The 15,264-nt window shown below is 41.3% G+C and overlaps 1 protein-coding gene and 1 long non-coding RNA gene across 3 annotated transcripts in view; both read right to left on the reverse strand.

Annotated features, from left to right (window-relative positions):
* Positions 1-1,687, reverse strand: part of LOC139608976 (uncharacterized) — a 2,316-nt gene extending 629 nt beyond the window's left edge. The window contains exons 1-2 of one of the 2 annotated variants that reach the window (XR_011685124.1): positions 941-1,687; positions 557-698 (exon numbers count right to left, since the gene is read on the reverse strand). This is a non-coding gene — a long non-coding RNA (uncharacterized lncRNA). Of the gene's footprint in view, positions 1-269; positions 699-940 lie in introns of both variants that reach the window. The other variant, XR_011685125.1, reaches the window with a different exon arrangement.
* Positions 1,688-4,402: 2,715 nt separating this feature from the next.
* On the reverse strand, positions 4,403-6,773 carry six3b (SIX homeobox 3b). Its single transcript, XM_071463482.1, has 2 exons — positions 5,962-6,773; positions 4,403-5,222 (listed from the first exon to the last, which is right to left on the reverse strand). Exons 1-2 carry the CDS (start codon positions 6,654-6,656, stop codon positions 5,084-5,086), a joined length of 834 nt encoding a protein of 277 aa, XP_071319583.1. The 5' UTR covers positions 6,657-6,773; the 3' UTR covers positions 4,403-5,083.
* Positions 6,774-15,264: the final 8,491 nt, after the last annotated feature.

Genomic DNA, 15,264 nt, shown 5'->3' on the forward strand with positions numbered 1-15,264 from the left:
GGTTGAATTAATATCTGTCAATCAAAGCTGAACATTATTGTCTTTAAAATGGCCATTAAATTGTTGTTGTTGTCAGGAACAGTAGCTGTCGCAACTTGGACAGTTAATAGGTATATATATATATATATTTTCAGGTATTAACATTACATGACATTACATCTATCTATCTATCTATCTATCTATCTATCTATCTATCTATCTATCTATCTATCTATCTATCTATCTGTCTATCTGTGTCACATCCAGACAAATGACCTTTGTAAACGTACTCGACATGTGACTCATCCGTTTGCAGTCATAACCCTGATCCCTGCTTGTTTTTGTTGTTGTTTTGCTGGTCGATTGGTCACAGTCACAATGAGTGACAAACGGGTTGTCGTGGCAACTGTCACTCTCCATCATGGGCCGTGACGTGAGCGTCCTCAGATGTCTTCGTCACACACACACACACAAACACCCATGAATGTAGAAGTCTCTAACTGAGCTGCCAGTTAACATCACCTAAACCGGCTGGGCCCTCTGACCTCGCCCTGATCTACGGCCTTTTGAATCTTACCCTCCACCAGACTTTGGATCTGCACTGTATCCGCTCTAACTACATTGGCTCGCCCCACTGGCTCTCATCTGGATGCCGTGGCCCGCTCACCAGTCCAGGGGCCACCCCTGCTCATCCAGCTCCACTGGTCTTTCAGGTGGACCTGCAGTGTAATCACGTTCAACACATGTTGTTCACAAAATACTCGGTTGTCAGGGTACTTATCAAAACATATCTCACTGTTAGGATCATGTCATTGTTAGATCAGAATCAAGAAGATGAGAAGTTAAATTATCAAATAAATGTAGCAGAGTAAAACTTATAAACAATATTTGCCTCTGAATTGTAGAGGGGTACAAGTATAACATAGCAGAAAGGGGAGATACTCAAGTGAAGTACAAATACCTCATAATTGTTCTCATGTGCAGTAGCTTCCTTGAATAAATGCATATTGTTGTAAATAGCTGAGGTCTGACTTTATTCCAGGATCAGCTGAGATCAGAGATGGTCTGTGTTGAACATGGTGCAGTCACCCAGCCTCCACCCGCGGACTACATCAGGCCAGCTGCGCCACCTACTGCCTCGCCTGACGTATGGCCGCGTTGATGACGCTTCCAGGACGTGACGTCGAGGAACGCTGTGTTCAAGTGCTCCTCGTAAATGTACGTTTCAGGAGCGTTTCAGCGGTGGAAGAAGTATTCAGATCCTTTGTTTAAGTGAAAGTGTTAATATAAGTTTGTATAGCCTAAAATTGCTCTATTGAAAGGTAAAGTCTTGCAGTCAACATCCTATTCAAGTAAAAGTATTAATAAGTTAGCATTATCAGCAATTGTACTTTAAAAAGTTTGAAAAGAAAAGTAATTGTTATGCATAAACTGGTGCATTATTATTTTTACAGTAACTGTTTTTAATATATTGAGGTAATACAGTCAAGTGGTTTCCAACCTGGGGGTCAGGTCCCTCCAAGTGGTCACTGGGGGATTGTGAGACAATTAATTAGTAGGAAAGAATAAAAAGAAAAGTTACACAAATGTGTATTAATTTCTTTGGATTTTTCAGTGATCTTTGTGAAATTAAAGATGATTTTATTTCTTTGAGCCTCAAATAATTGTTTAAATGAGGGATTTAGTGGGGAAATCACTCTTTGGTGGAAGTGCTAACAACTTCACTGTATTTCTTTTATGTAGAATTAGAAGACAAAAAGTCTGCAAAATATGGTCAATTTGATTTATTTTTTTCATATGATTCTCAAATGTTTTTTTCCAAGCAAAAACTAAAATGTAACAAGCACCCACAACTGTTGGATAAATGTAGTTGAGTAAATAGTAAAATGTTTTCCTCTGAAATGTAGTGGAGTGGACATGTCATTAATTAAACAGTGATGGGCAGAGGAAGCCTGATGAAGCTTTGTGGTTTTCTTCCTATTTGTGCCAAAAAAAAAAAAAAAGAATTGAAGTTTTATCACCTCAAATAAAGTTATTACAGCGACATCTGGTGGTTTTCAAAACTTATAGCAGCTTTTCAAGATTGAAGCCAAAGCACCTCTCTGATTTTAATAGTTTTAGTCTCTTTAGTATATGTGCAATATAAATCAGGAACCTAAGTCTTATTGTGAAATCTGTAGTACTTGTGTTCAGGAGTGCTGCATTGAACATAGATGTCATTGTGCAAAATGTTACAATAAATTAATTATTAAATGTTTTGTGCAAAATATGAATGTATCTTGTTTGCGTCATTTAGACTCCGTGTCCACTGTGGGGTCATGTGTTTTAACTTCATGGCTGATATGTAACATTTAGAATGAGTTACTATGCAACGTGACTGGAGAAGGATATAAATTAGATTAGCTTATTACTTTTATTACATTATAGCTGGTATCAGATGGAAATGTTCTCATAGAATAAAAGAAGAACGTGTTTCCCATTTAGGCTCCAATGGCCTTGTTTGTAATGTGTGTATGTGTGATGGGCTGGACGCTGTCGTAGCAGACCAAAGGGTTAAAGAAGCATGAAGGAAAATGAGGGCAGATGGCAAAGCCAGTAAGTCGAATTTTTTTTTTTCTGTTTAATTTATTGACTATCTAGGTCACCAAAGAACTTTGCAACCTTCCCTTGTGTTTTTGGCTGGTATTTCTATATATATATTTCATGTCTGTTGCAGGTTCATTGTCCTTACCAGGTAACTATTGTGGAGGAGCTTGCGACTGAAGGGGACCACCTGTCTTGCAGGTGACAGACCAAAAGTTTCTCCACGAAAAGAAATTTTCCACCCCTGTGTTCGAGGCTTCTCACTCACAGGCTCATTCACAGGCCTCCTGGGGCTCCATGTGTATCAAGGGGCAGGCCATGTCTTGGCACACAGAGGTAGCAGGGTGTAAAAAAAGGATGGTAGGTCGGTTGTGAAATTCCCTGTGAGATCGTATACCCCCAGATATCAAACAGTATGTACGCTCCAAAGATATTCAGCCACAGCTAAATCAAGCATCTTCATCGATGCGTCCACCAGGAACAAAGATGTCGCCCTGTTCTTTGTGCAAAGACACGCTGGTGGAAGGGAGATGGAAAGTGGACGAGCTGGAGGAGAGGGAGAAGGAGCAGAGGGAGATATTCCGTTTGCTACTGTAAATTTAATATCTTTGGGTTTTTAACTGTTTTATTTATTTATTTTATTTATTTTTTTTCTTTTGACAAAACAAGACATCAGATCTTATCATAAGTGGCTGTCAAAAATTATGGACATTTTTTACTATTTTCAAAAATCTTACATAAAAAAAAACAATATTTAAGAAAATAATTCGTAGATTTATAGATAATGAAAATGGTTGTTTTATGCATTACTCAGTGAGATAGTGATTTGTAAAAAAGAAGAGTTGTGGAAAGAATCCATCGTGTTATCGTGTGAAACCAAAAACCCAAATATCAAAGATAAGTAAGACAAGGGTGTCTCGCATTTAAACATATTTGCATATTCATTAATTCTAGATTTTTCAATGAGGGATAAGGGGTTCAACAAGGTGAAAAAAAAACATGTTAGATGTAACAGTATTTCCATACATCTTAAAATATGCCTAGAGGGGATTTTAAACATTCACAACTTCACACCTGATGTATTATTATGAAAAACCCTTCATCAGCCCTCATGTCAGTCATGCATTCATTCATTCTCTGCCTGCCTTTGCCATACGACTAACTCTCCTGCCCTTACAGACCCTGATATGAGCTCCTGCCCTGCAGTAACCCCAGCTTTCCCACCTTTCAGACACTTTTCCCCACCAATAATGTGTTGTTGTTGTTGTTGTTGTTGGTCTAAAAGTGGTGAAAGAAAAGTACAATGAGAAAAATATGGCAGCATGACAGCCGCAGTAGCAGTGGTCTGTCCTGTCTCATGATTTTGTTTTGTCTCTCTCCTGCATCTTGCTGGACTCTGCCTGGACGTCTTCACCTCTCTGCTCTCCTTCCTGGCTGAGGAAGTACAAGGATTATTCCTTCGAACTGACACTAAACATATCAAACGTTCAGCATAGAGGAGAAAACCAGCCACTGAATGTGTTGAATGTATTGTTGAGAAATTTGTGCGATCTCAATTAAGTCAGTGACCTTTGCAGTTCAAGGTGTGTAAAGAAACACCACAGTGATAAGCCAGTTTTCCCTTATGCATAAATCAAATCACCAAGTATTGAATCTATGTAAACTATCACTTGTATGTCAATACTAGTTAGACAGCAGTGGATGAAGAATTCAGATCTTTAACATATATGCTATCATTATAATAATAAGGTGAATCCTGAGATGACATAATGTACGATGAAGACACATTGTCCTTCAGGATACTACATGGATGGTGTTATTGCAAAAGAGTAGGCACTCATAAATTAAATAATTTTATTTATATATAAAATACCAAAACATTTATTCAGCATTAAGCATGAACACAAAGTATGACTTATCATCACACACAGACTGAACAGTGAGCTCCGTGAACTTTAAATAAAGTAGAAACAAAGGTAAAGAAAAAAAAACCTCATGAACATAGAAACAGCCAAACAGGGAGGTAGCATTCAGTGTGTATTGATTGTCTAAAGCAGTGGACATCCAGGGCTCATTCAGGGGCTTCTAAAGAAACAACTAGTTCCAATAAAAAAAAAAAGATAGACAAATAATTAGAGAAAATAATTATGTGGGGGTCCCTGAGTTAAAGTCCAACAGGGGTCCACAGCTTTTTGTCTTTTTAATTAGGTTGATGGTGTAAGGTGGGTCAACACATGAGCACTGTCACCATCCAGTGATGCAGTTGGAAATCAAAACTGTGGGTCTGATCTGCAGCAGGAAATCAAATATCTTGTATATTATCATAGGAAACAAAAGAAAAAGACCAAATATCCACGTAACCTGCGTTTACATCGTCTGGGGTAATATCTAGGATGAAACTGTTTTATGCCCTGAAAGTTTATTGCAACTCAAACCCTGACCATACATCATCCTCCTCGCTCCGGTAATCCACAGTGGACCATCACAGGCCATAACAGTCCAATTCACAGGTTGAAAAGTCTCAGACATCCAAGTCAGAGTCACTGTCCGTTACTGAGAGAAGAGTTTGTCCATCTGTGCGCTCTGCGCTCCCGTCTGGACTGCACTCTCCTCCACTAAGAGCACGTGCACTGTCTGGACACATCCGGTGGTGCTGCAACCTGAAAACGAAGAGAAGAAGAAGAGATGTTCAAGCCAAATGTGGAAATGCATTTTAGTAAAATGAGATAAAATACAACAAGTTAAATTAAAAAAAAAATAAAAAAATAAAAAAACTTCTCATGTTATTTTATTATTGTGGAATAAAAGAACAAAAATAAAACTCCCATCTAAACCCAAAATTAAAAAACTTAGAAATAAATCTTTTGTTAGAACAGAATAACAAACCATCTCCGTCATAACTACTTGGAGCCTATGCATGCATGGTAAGTGATTTGCACCCATTCATGCACGTTTTTCCTTCACTAACAGGATGGTTGACCCACACACTGACCCTGAAGCAAGTTATAGTGAGAGAAAGGGCAGGAAAGATCAAGCAGTGCACACTGACAGAGAGAAAACAAAAACCTACAAGCTGAATGGCCGTGCGCTTTTACGCATGAATGGCCCTTTTACGCACAACCTTGGCTGCCTGTGGAGAAGAAATTGCTTCTACGAGCAAGTGAATAATAGTCCTAAGTAGGCGAGTGATCAATAAAGGGGGTAAAGAGAAATTCTGGACATATAGAGTCAAAATTTGACAGTATTTTCATAAGAAAAATGAGGCCCAAATAAATTGTATTCGTTTATTGGCTCTTGGATAATCAGTTTCTCGCCAGTGCAATAAGCGTTTTCCTGCTCCCTACAAGATGCCAACTGTGACTCTCAATGGAAAACTTATTTCAAGCCGGAGTCACTGACCTGTTTTTGGCTGCTGCCGCCCGGTCTCTCTGTCTCCGGTTTTTGAACCAGTTTCCAACCTGAGTCGGTGTCAGTCCAGTGGCGTGCGCCAGCTCCCGCTTCTTCCCGGGGTTGGGGTACGGGTCCTGCAGGTACCACTCTCTCAGCAGCCCCCGTGTGCGCTCCTTGAAACAGTGCGTCTTCTGCTCCCCGTCCCAGATGGTCCTCGGTAACGGAAACTTCTTCCTCACACGGTACTTGTCCACCGGTCCGAGCGGCCGCCCCCGGAGCTTCTCTGCCTCCCGGTAGTGGGCTTCCAGCCACATCGCCTGCAGTTTACCGTGCGAGGCGCGCGTAAAGCGGTGCGTCTCCAGGATGTGGTACAGCTCGCGGAAACTCCCGGTGTGGTAGGCCACCACGGCGCGAGCCCGCTGCACGGACTCGTGCTCAGAGATGGAGTCGCGGCCGTCCGCGGTCACCGGGAGGGACCAGAGGAAGCGGGCCAGGCGCTCGATGTCTCCGGTCTCCTCCAAAGTCTCACACACGCTGGCGATCTGCGCAGCGGAGAAGCACAGTCCCGGGAAAGCCGTTGGAGGGCATGCGGATTGAGGGTCCTCCGGGGACCGGGAGCGGGCCAGGAGAGGGGCCCCATCCGCGAAGTGAGGCAAGAGGAGACGGGAGGCTGAGAAAAAGTCGAGCGGCGATCTGAAAACCATCTGGATGATGAGTGTGACCCCGAGGGGAGACGAAGTGAGTTTCGGAAAGAGTCTGACGGGAGTCTGCTGAAGTCTGTCTCTTTAGTTCACCTGGGTGTCAGGGAGGGACTCTGACTCTGACTCCTCATTGGACATTCAGGGGCTGATGCGGGGTTGTCATGGCAGCACTGTCAATCAAACGCAGAGGATTTATCTCCCTTCTTTTATGCACAAGCTGGACACATAATGTATCTTCTGAACTGCCTTTCTAACTGTTTCATAAAGCGGGAAACAAATGATTTGCCAAAAGAAGTAATTTAAAAACAATTAAAGGCCACTTACCTGCCTATTCAGGGGCTCTAAAAGAGATGAAAGGCCACATGAAAACAAGTGGACATCAGACAGTAAATTCAAATCAGTACTTGCTGGCCAAAAATGGCCTCATTAACAAAAAGTATCAGGACTGACACTTAAGTTGCACATTTTATTTAAGCTCACGGTTCAGTTCAACAAGCTCTGTGTGATCCAGAAGCCTCAGGGTAGACAGGGACACATTAAAGGGATCAAGCTCCTGCTGAACCATGAAGGCAAAAAGCAAGTCCAAATTATTTTAAAAAGATCCTCATGACTCAAACCCTGAGGTAACTAATAGTATTTGACTTTGATGAGTGGTCTGTTAAAAACCAGTTTTTTCTTTCTGTCTATTACATTGCTGTGGTGCAATTTCTTTGTGTTTTTAAGATGTTTAGTCTACAATGCTGCCAGTTTTTCAAATTAAGATCAGTTTAATGCTCACAAAGCGCGTCAGTGATGTGATCTCAGATACAACACTACAAACCTATTAAAGAAGACAAAATAGAAGATAAATAATGATAAACTATAGCAAAAAACAAGTAAGAAGAAGACCATGAGGCAGGACATTTGATGATGATGATGGGTATTTGGGAAATGAACGCTTCACCAAACTGGACTGAACCAAACTGACATCACCGTCTGCATTCAGTTAAATCTCATAACCTCCCTGGTCCTCCCGGTAAGCTGCTTGCATCATTAATAGCAGTAATGTGGATGGTACCCGGTGTGATTGGAAATCTCACCCCGACCTGAAAGCGTATGTTTCTCTAAGTGGTCTCCCGCCACTCTAATCACTTTTCTGTTCTCTAATATCCATAAGTTCAGAGATACTAAGCCACGCTCCAGCTCCATTCTGTTACCTTGGATTAACATCAGGCCTATACAGCCTGCTAACATTAGTCTAATAGCATATTCAATCAACATTAACACATTTTGGTTGCCCTGGGCCATATGCTTTGGAGTGTGGCACCCTTTGTGCAAAGTTAGGATGTGTGTGTGTGTGTGTGTGTGTGTGTGTGTGTGTGTGTAAAGGAGCTCATGTGTGAAATATGAACATAAATGAGATATTTTTGGCTCATCAAAACAAAATAACTTCCACCAAAATAGAAAAAAAAAAACCCCCACACTATTTAATTCTTTTATCATGTGCCGTCACATCCTGTTTTGTCAGACACACAAAACTCATCCAAATGCCCCAGTGCAGATGTGTTGGGCGTGAAAAAGGGGGTCACCCAGCTTAAAAAGGGTTAATGCCAATTACCCCAAGAGACAGATGTCCCTACACAGTGGTGTGTGAGCAGTTGTGTGCCAGTTTTTCACCCTGGATGATGCATACGGTTCATGCAAGGCAATCTCTTGCTTTAGTAAATCACGTGAAATAGCCTAAGCTTTACAAAAATCATTTATAATATACTCAAATGCACGTGCTGTACTCACACATGCAGTGTATACACATGCACACATTTGGAAAGACATTCTTACAATTCAACTGTAGGAAAGCCACGGGATAAAAGTGGGTATTGACACTGAGTTTGCAGGTCTGCGTACATCAGGCAGAGGAACCATTTGGAACTGTGCATCTGCATGAGCTGAAAGTACTTCAACCTTAGAGGAAAATTTGCACCTATCCCAAGGTTTTCCTAATCTACGGAGGGAAAAAGGAACAAAACCTGAGGGAGATAACAGAATTCAGAGTTCAGCCGAAGGTCAGCTGAACACAAACACACAAACAAGCTCCTACACGCTCCAATAGTGCACCGGTCGCTAACTAGCTCACAGCTAACATCTGTACTCTTGGTGCATTGCTGTGAATAAACAGCAAATAAACCCACTTCACTCTCTGTCTTTGCATGAAAATACAGTGGAACAGAGGAAATTGTGCAACATTGGCTTCACCGCACGTCGCACGTTGCTATGGTTGCTTCAACGCTCACAGGCTAGCGAGCAGCTTGCTCATTAGCACAGTTTATGTGACATTGTGCCATTTTGGTTTTTGTTTGTATCTGTCATCCCGGAAAACTGGGACATAAGGTGGGTTTCCAGCATTGTGTTTTTATGTGCATTTTCAATTTGTGGAAAAAAATGCCAGAAATTTGAAATACTGCAAATCTGCTTTATCAACCGATGTGAACTGCGACAACAGTTTGCCAAGTGATTACAAGTAAACTGTACTGTCGTTCATCAAAGAATACAGCTGAACAAAATGTCACTCCTCATGGAGCACAGTGCAAAAAACAACTCAAAAACAGAACTTAACTTCACTCGGTTAAATTCACTGCACAGCTGAATAAAGGTGATTAAAAGGATTTGCAGATGCATTTTGCAGCCAAGAAAGCTGCTCCAGTGTCAGTTATTTTTGTCTAAATCACACGCACATTCACTCTGAGAAGCTCATCCCCCTCTACTTGAGATGCCTGAGTCCACAGAGGATCGCAGTATGTCTCCGTGTGTGTTGTAACAGCGGAACAATGGACAAACACACACACACACACAACTGTCTCTGAGCGACAGTCATGGCCAGAGCTCCTCCAAGTTGAAAAGACATTCTTCTAATCGAAGCAGGAAGGACACCAAACACACTCGAGGAAACGTACTCTAGATGTGTGTGTGTGTGTGTGTGGTGGTGATGATGAGGGGGCAAGTGTGTCACAATGGTGACAATTAAGTTAATTCGGCTACGTCTCCTTTCAGCTCCAGGACAATTAGCAGGTAGGAGAAGGGAAAGCAGAGCTGGCTAAAAGAAGGTGGATGACACATCCCGGGTGGCTGGAGGAAAACAGCGAGGAAGTGAATCGCCTCTGCGCCTCCTTATCCCCCCACAAACAAAAGCCCTGCTCCTAATTAACCTCTCCTCAACATAACACTGACCTCTTAAGCCCTGAAACTTTAACCCCCTCACCCTGCCTCATGCAAGGGGCCGTACAGCCCCCATAACTCCCCCCGAAGCCTCCTCCTCGTTAAGCCCACTAATCACTTCCTGAGTCTTTGTTGTGCTTTTGTGCTCTTGTAGGGCTCCAGGAGAGTCTGGTGCACAATGGTACCCTAAAAAAAAAGGAAAAGGGGGGGGGGGGGGGGGGTTAAATTGTAGAGCACTAAGAGGGATGAAAATTGAGATGTGGAAAATGGGAGGACAGTGCTTCTTCTAACCTGATCCCAAACTATCAGAGTGTGGAATAGTCAGTCAATTAGTTGGTCGCCAGAAAACCAATCTACAGCAATGAATCATCTCGCTAAAGCTGACTAATTAATAGGTTTTATCTTGTTTTACTTGAATGCAATTGAAAAGAAGAATCGACAGACTGTTAGTCTTCCTCATCTCCGTACAAACACTGGTCCAACGAAAGGAAAAGCTGGCTGCACATGTGGACAGATGTTTGTGGCACTGCATTACGCTGTGTGTGTGTGTGTGTGTGTGCATGTGTGTGGTCACCGCTTGACCACTGCTTGACCTCTGTCACAAAAACACAGGTACTCAAGTAACTGTACCTGAGCAACTAATCCTGCACCCTGATTGGTTTGTAACCCAACACCTGGAAGTTAATCCCGCTGTTTTTACTGGTGCGGTGTTAGTCCAGCTGTGTGATTGCTGAAACAGCTGGAGTGGAGAAGTTCTTGCAGAAAAAAAAGGCGACAAACACACAAACATCGATACACGTGTAAACGCATAACCAGGTCTGTGCCACACAAACACGCACAGATGCTCATAAGTAAGCACCTACACGCGACAGATGGATGACACAGACATTAACGCACAAACACCTGACAGACAGATGAATAAACAAAATAATCAGATAATTTGACTAATAATTTCTAGGCTGCTTTAAACCTATAGCGCAGGCCAGCTGGGACAGATGTAAAGGCAGTAATTACATCATCATCCTGTGTGTTGTCGGTGTCATCTCAGCACTCGCTGTGTTTTTAATTAATAGCTTGAATGAGACAAACAAACACCAGCAGCCAAAAATACAAACAGCTGGAGTCTGAACAAATGTCTGGCTGGCAGACACACACAATCATACAGATGTAACAACATACACACACACACACACACACATTCTGCAGTCAAACACACACCGTCCTCTAATTACACATATTCATGCAGACTCTCTGGGGTAAGTTAAGAGAAGGAAACACTGAAGAAGAGAAGAGGAAGATTACAGATTAAATTACCTCCTTTCCTACTATTGTAGAAAACTTTTCGTGTGAGCCGAAAAGTGTGTGGAGTTGTACCTTCACCTCGAAATTTGATTTGTTGTTCTTCAAACTGTGTCGGGTCTGCCTGTGATTTGTAATAAATCTGGGAGAAAACTAAAAGAAATAAATCTATCAAACTTCTGTAGAGTCAAGATAGTTTGTTGAGGTGTTTAGACAGTAGTAGCACCTTAAGATTCATCAACACACCATCCAAGTAGCAATGAAACAAGTGGAAAAAAATGATATGCACATCAAAACAGTTTTGTCACCTCGCTGCAACAAAAAGAGCCCAATTATTCTTTAAATCATTGTACATGCATGTCACAATAAAATGGACATAATAGCATAAAATATATGTTTCGATGTCATTAGTTTTATATGTATTTGTTTATGTTTACTGTGACTCTCCTGTATTATAAAGCACATAAAAAACAGACAGTGAAGGTCTAAAAATCTCGTTGTGAAAGTGATGCACCATGTGGCTGTCTTTATATTTGGACTTTTTGTAGTTTGTTTTGAAATTTTGTGCATATTATATATATGCTGGGTTGAATCTGTGCGTGTTTTTGTTTCTGACAAGTGTAGTGTGTGTGGGTTGGGTTAGTGTTAATGTTATATTTTATGTTTATATTATGATATGTTCCCTTGTAGGCACAGTACACACAACTACTCAATGAGTACTTTATTGATACCCTGTATGCAGTGAATGATTACAGTTATGTGCCGACTGTAATCCCTCCCAATCCCATGATTGTGGCCTGTTCAAACACATATATTGCAATACATAGTATATATTTGACATTTGACATTTTAAATGATGTTTAAATGATGTTTTTTACTACTGCAATGGAAGGAATAAACGTGGGAGGAGGTAGAAAAAAGGAAAGTCCAATGAGACAGATAAAAAGTGGGACAAAGATACAGGAATAAAAAAAAGAAAAAGGCCAAAAAGAGGATGGAATGAAATTAAGAATGAGTAGAAAGAGGAGGATGGAAAAAAAAGGGAGGGGGGAGGAAGGCTGGCCCCTGTCCTGTCTGGTGTGGTTTGGGGTAATCTGGTCTAATCTTCTGCATGTTAACCTATCTGAGCAGCAAGAGCCAGATTATCCCTCTAACAATGGCCACACGCTCATCTGCTAAATTACTCCACTCAAAATCATATGCTGAGACACAAATACACACACACACACACACACACACACACACACACACAGATTTCAGGGAGCCATCAGTATTTATATTTCGCCGTGTATTAAAATTGCACTTCTTTGAGTTTGCATTTTGAGCGATAAATTCAAACTCAGAGGAGAGGTGTCTTGTTCGAAACCCGCTCACCACTTCTCTCACCCAAGGTTACAGCCACAAGCGGAAAATCCTTCGCTGTGAAAAGACAAGAGTGGGCGGAAGAAGAAGAACTCAAGTGAAAGCAAAGGCGCAGGTAAAAAAAAAAAAAAAAAAAAAAAGAAGAGGGGGAGACCGACAGCAAGTAGAAAGAGAAACATCACTACCATCTTCCTCCCTGCTAACAAAGCAATTCATTTCATTTGGCACATGTTCTTTAGTGTGTCGGGGTCAGCGGGGTCACCCAGGTCAGCTGACCTTCAGATGCAGAGAGTGCAACACAGGCACTGAACACCGTCACTGCCCTTTCAGGAGAGGAATGAATAAACACAAAAAAACAGAAATATATTGTATAAATATCCTAACACGGAGAAGGATTTGTGTGCCAAGCATATGTGCACTGTAAATGGAGTTTCTGAAGCAGCTGTGGCTCCAGGTTACAGGTTGTGAACTCTGAAGCTCTAAGGTTTTCACAGAGGCTGCAATCAATTCAAATAAGAGGAGAAAGAGGGACATAAGAAAGAGGCAGGAAGGAAGAATAGTAAACAAGTGCCTGCGGCCGCACTAGCACCTCTGCGAGGCTGTACACAGCAACAGCCAAGCTAACATCTCGATGTTCTCAGTGGCAGTGTTTTAAAGGCTCATGTTTAGCAGGTATCATGTTCAACATGTTGAGCACCTTAATTTTGACCTCATGATGGCGCTAGAAGGAAAAGTTAAGAGATCAACTCAGCAGGATTCATCCTCTGGGGATAATTGATGTTTGTACTAAATTTCGTGGCAGTCTATCCGATAGTTGTCAAGACTTTTGACTGAAAACCACAGGTGACCTCATGGTAGCAGAAAAGTTACAATAGCACTAGCACTAGTACAGTACTGTACTTAAGCACAATTCTGCGATCTTTGTACAAATATGATGTATTATCATAGGTGAAAGGCCCTGCATGTTGAGTTGTGTGAAGATCCACTCCATGAATGATGAGGTTGTAACTTGTCCTGCAGAGCCCCAAAGCCTTGAGACATGTATTCATTTTCATCTTGTTGAAGCTAAAGTTATTAGAGTTATTTTCTTGGTTACATAAGATTAATAAAAGATAATAATATAAATAAAAAAAACAAAACATCTTTTTGGACCTTGAGCCCTATCTAAGTACTTATTATGCCATTCTGCTTACAAAGTGAATTTTTCATAAGGAGTACAAGAATGAAGTACTTCTTGCACCACATGTAGATGTAAAGATATTTTATTGGATAAGTGAAAACTGTACGAGTGGCATTAGAGGAAAAGTTATCACAGGTTATGAAAATGTACTCTCTGGGGACGATGAATGTCTGTACCAAATATCATGTAAATCCATCCAACGGTTGTCTAGATCTTTGAGTAAAAAACAAAAACATCAACTTCATCGTAGCACCACAGCAGAAGTCAAAGGTCACTGCTTCCAACAGATGTTGATATTGTTCAGTCTGGACCAAAGTGGTGGATCAACTGCGTCACCAGCTTGGCTGAAAAGAAATGTGTATGTTCAACAGAAAAAGGAAGAGGCAGTAGATCTGTTGTTTTATGTCGGGTAGTTCTGTAAAAACAAATTAAAGTGAAAGAGATTAAAGATGAAGCGAGCAGGGGCGCACAAACACAGTTTTAACAGGTCAGTGTCTATTGTTTTGTAATATGAGGCTTAATGTGGATTCAGCGGGTGAATCAGTGAGAAGGCGCTCCGTACCCAACCATCATCAAATTAAATTCACCCCCCAAACACACACACACACACACACACACACACACACACACACACACACAAATCATACACACCACCATCGTAATATATTTGGACCGCTCATTCACACTCTAACACACATGCTCTGCAATCCCATAATCCCACTCCAGATTGAGAACACCTTTAAGATACGATGTGATTATGATTAGGGATTATGATCAAATTATGACAGAGTGACAGATTAGACAAGGGTTATGTGTGTGAGTGTGTGTGTGTGAGTGTGTGTGTGTGTGGAGCGGAGATACAATGGTGTCAATGCAGCACATACAATAATTTATGAACATGTCTTTCTCTGTCTTTCTCCTGTTAAAAGGCATCACTTTGTACAACATCAACAATTTATATCCCTTTTTTCTACACCATAAGGACTTTTGTGGCACCCAGGTTTTTGATGCCCCCGTAAACTTTAGATGTTTTATATTTTATTGGTTTTCAGACCCTGTTTTTAACTTTTTTTTCTTATACTTTGATCACAATTACATTTTAATTTACTCTTGTTTTCTACTTATCATTGTTGAAGTTGAAGCTTCCTGCTTCTACAGACTGGCTCATATCTAAAGGTTCGTGTGCATACATTGTGCAGATGAACGGATGGTGATCATGTGATCATGAAATGTTAATGCACTGTTACTGTAATCGTGGCGTCCTATTGAGGCACTAACCTCACCTTTGCCTGGTGTTCAGCCCTGGGTCAGATATATTCTGTATTGGGGTTGTGTGCCAGCCAGTGACACAGGAAACATTGCACAGATGGAGGGAAGAATGGATTCCACTAAATAGCAGCACATTTCTGGATGCAGATTTCCTGCCGTCAGTCAAAAAAGTGAAACTGAAAAAATTCTGGCTTCAATAACAGGACAGTGATTCGAGAAAGAACTCAAAATCCACCATGAACTAACTCACAGCACTGACATGAACGATCACTGGAAATCTGTGGGTAGATCTTAAACATGCTGTGTGCC

The sequence above is a fragment of the Trachinotus anak genome, unplaced genomic scaffold (genome assembly GCF_046630095.1).
Source record: "Trachinotus anak isolate AG129_WGS33_773 ecotype Australia unplaced genomic scaffold, CSIRO_AGI_Tana_v1 ptg000025l, whole genome shotgun sequence".
Taxonomy (NCBI): domain Eukaryota; kingdom Metazoa; phylum Chordata; class Actinopteri; order Carangiformes; family Carangidae; genus Trachinotus; species Trachinotus anak.